Raw genomic sequence first — 3733 nt, forward strand, 5'->3', positions numbered from 1 at the left:
TGTCTATATGTCTTTATCTATCTTGTTCTAGAATTCACAGCGAGTAGTACCATATCTCTATACAGAACTTTACCTTTGCCAAGAATTTTCATACATCTTGTTTCACAAATAGGTTGAAGAAATTCACATAAATGCATAATTATTAAAATCCTAGGGTATTGCTCAGAAGTTAGAAAGATTAATCTTCTGTAAACTCTCTGAGCCAACTTAATAAATGTTATTATCATTATATTTTGTGTTTTTGAAGATGGGCATTTCATGTTTGAGGCAAGTGTTCTGTACTGAGCTACATACAGCCAAGCTCCTATTTCTTAAATGTTAAATATTTGCCTCTATATTACTTTGGTTTAAAGCTGTATGAATAAAGAAGTTATAAATTAAATATATCTATTATTTGTGTCAAAGTAATTATAAGGAAAGTAAGAGATGTTTATGAAATAAAAGTGGCTGTGAGTTGTTCATTATTGAAGTTAGCCATGGTATTTGGGAGTTCACTGTACCACATTTAATCTCTAGGTTTTTTTACATAAACCAGTACTTGGGAGGCTGAGGCAGAAGGATCTTGAATTCAAGGCCAGTGTGGGCTACAGACTGAGACCCTGTGTCAAAAACACGAATAAAATTTCATCTCAATTTAGCTAGACAAATTATCAAAATGACTATTAAAAAGTTAAAGCCTTGGTCACAATCTTCTTTTAACAGAATCTAAAAGGCTCTATGGGTTCTCAGTCAGAGTGATTAGAAGCTAACATAAATCAAAATCCAAGTTAGAAAAGTGCCTTTGTAATTCACCCAGCTCAAGCGATGAAATAAGTGACAATGCCTGGCAAATGAGGTGTACCAAAAGAAAATTCTCTCACAAATGGTGAAAAATAGCCAGCTTAAAAAACTAAATGTAAGTAAGCTTCCTCTATTTAAAAATAGTAAGGCCTTAGGTGTGTGGTTTGGGGCTAGAATGCTTACTGAGGAAACTGTGTAGGCCCTCGTACCCACACCTAGTGGCAAGTTCGCAAGCCCAGTAAAAAGGTGCTTTTGTTAAGAAAGCTGGCACGCTGCTCACGCTTTTGCGACGTCATTTCCCACCTGGGTGACAGACATTTTACTCATATTACAAAGGTTTAGGGATCCTGAAGAGAGAAAAGGTAGAAAACCAGCCTAGTTTTTTTCTTTTTCTTTTTCTTTTAGCAGGAATCAGAAATGAATGTGTAAACTTAATGCATGCCACAGGGATGCTGTCGAAGTCACAAACAGGTTCTGGGCTTCTGCCCTTCAGGCTGTTTGAAAAATTTCTTCACTTTGGAAAAAAAACGCTTTCTGGGGCCATATACCTCTCTTTGTACCCACTCTTTGTTTTACGAAGTCTTTTACCTTGCTCCAGCGAATCACATAATCGAAGCCGGTGTCCTCTACCAAAGCCCAGAGTTTGTGGAGAAAAGTAGGAGCCACTGCCTTGCAAAATCTCTCCATGGTACGGAGGGCGAGCACCACTCGAAGTAGAAGTCTGAGAGAGCTGTGGCAACAATGGAAGCCTGAGCAGAACGAGCTTGTGTGGAGCTGCAGTTCCCTAATTGAAAGCCAGGTGCTTCCGTCAGAACTTGTGGGCGAGCCTTAATGTTCCAAGGCGAACCCTCATTGGCTAGTAAGTATCATGAGTTCAGCCCTCTACTGGCACGTGACATCTAGGCAACTTCCGGTAGGAGAAAATCTTCACCACGTGAGAGAAAAATGAATCTTGAGGAAAAGCCGGTAGTGGTCGCCATTTCGCTTGTTGTTGTCTTTGTTTCTTTTTTTTGTTTCATGCTTTTGAGACTTGGCCTTACTATGCAGCCTTGCCTAGCCTGAACATTTTTATGTAGACCAGTCTGACATCGATCTCTCAGAGCTCCTCCTGCCTCTGCCTCACAAGTTCTGTGCTGTTTTTTTCTCTGCTGCCTCCCTCGCCATTGGTGCTAATAGCTCCAGACAACTCGCAGTTGTGTATAGCAGAAATCAGCTGCTTGCAGGTGAGGGAATGCTAAAATAATTTTTCATATGTGGTGAGTCATGAGGCTCGTGCAAGAGGTGTGGCATTGTTCTAGTTTAGCATTGCATTAGTTTGATGTGTTAGTTTTAACCCTTTCACTGGTGAGACACTTAATTTTTTTCTTTCTTCCTTTCTTCCTCTCTTTTCTTTCTCCCTTCCTTCCTTTCTTTCTTTCTCTCTTGCTCTTTCTTCTTTCCTTCTTTCCTTTCTCCCTCTTTTCCTCCCTCCCTTCCTCTCTGCCTTCTTTCCTCCCTCCAATCCCTTCCTTCCTTCTCCTCCCTCCTCCCTCCCTCCCTCTCTCTCTCTCTCTTTCTTTCTTATTTTCTTTCTTTCTCTTTCTTTTTTTGAGACAGAGCCTGGCTATATAGAATCATTTGACCTGAAATTTAGTTTGTAGACCAGGCTGACCTGGAATTTACAAAGATCTGCTTGCCTCCACTTCCTGGGTGCTGGGATTAAAGGTGTGCACCACCATGCCCAACTGGTGAGAATTCTTGGTGTGTATTTTGGTGAAATGAGACACTCCTGGAATATTAGAAATTAGGATGGTTCCTTCTTTCAGTGATAATGTTGAAAAGGAGAACAAGAAGAAACTTGGGTAAGAAAATCTGGGGACTCTTCTGTTGTTACTACATTATTTCTCTTTTCATTAAAGAACAGTAGGGGAGGGACTGGGGAGTTAGCTTAGTCATAAAGTGCTTACCATGCAAGCAAGAAAATGTAAATTCAATCCCCAGCACCCACATAAAAGCTGAATATGGGACTAGAGAGATGGCTCGGTGGTTAACAGCTTTGGCTGCTCTTGCAGAGGACCTGGGTTTGAGTCCCGGCACCCACATGGCAGCTAACAACTGCCTGTAACTCCAGTTCCAGGGGATCCAACGACCTTTTCTGACCTTCGTGGGCATTGCAGGACATGGGTGCCCCTACCTACATGCAGGCAATGCATTCATACACATAAAATAAAAGCCAGATGTGGTGCTTATGCTTGAAATCCCAGTACTGAGGAGGCAGATAGGTAAGGATCTTGGATCCCTGATGCCCACCTTAGCCCAGTTGATGAGCCCCAGGTCTCAGTGAGAGACCCTGTCTTAATAAACAAGGGGGATGGCTCCTGAGGAACAAGGGACCCTTACTTATCCATGTATGTACACACATGTGCACCCCCACAAACACCCACATGCACATACACCATAAAGCAAGAAAAAGCAATGAGCAATTAGAATGTTACTTGTTTTATGAAATCATATATGTATCTCCTTGAGTTGAAATGAGTCCTGAAATTTTGCATTCCATTTTATTTTATTTAATTATTTTATTTATTTTTGCATTCCCTTTTAACACGGGAAATAGCGTTAATAAGGCATGGTGGTGCACAACTTTAATACCAGCACTCGGGAAGTGGAGGCAGGCAGATCTGTGCATTCCAGGTCAGCCTGGTCTACAAAGTGAATTACAGGTCAAACGATTCTATATAGCAAGACTCTGTCTCAAAAACGAAAGAATGAAAGAGAAGAAAGGGGAGGATGGAATGAAGGAAGGAAGGAAGCAGAAAGGAGGGAAGGAGAAGGAAGGAGAAGAAAGGAAGAAAGAAAAAGAAAGAAAGGAAGAGGGGTTAACAAACTCACAGCTTAGTTGGATTTTACTTAATTTTCTTTTGGAGCAAAATTTGTTTAAAACTATTCTAAGAGCATATATATATATATATAT

At 40.8% G+C, this 3733-nt stretch overlaps 1 protein-coding gene across 1 annotated transcript in view; it reads right to left on the bottom strand.

The window, feature by feature from the left end:
- LOC103743174 (heat shock factor protein 3-like) overlaps positions 1-1467 on the bottom strand; it is a 67745-nt gene extending 66278 nt beyond the window's left edge. Inside the window, exon 1 of the mRNA XM_008844399.1 lies at positions 1369-1467. Within this exon, the coding sequence (XP_008842621.1) occupies positions 1369-1467 (99 nt within the window). The remainder of the gene's footprint in view (positions 1-1368) is intronic.
- Positions 1468-3733: the final 2266 nt, after the last annotated feature.

The sequence above is a fragment of the Nannospalax galili genome, unplaced genomic scaffold (genome assembly GCF_000622305.1).
Source record: "Nannospalax galili isolate Female #2095 unplaced genomic scaffold, S.galili_v1.0 scaffold280, whole genome shotgun sequence".
Lineage (NCBI taxonomy): Eukaryota > Metazoa > Chordata > Mammalia > Rodentia > Spalacidae > Nannospalax > Nannospalax galili.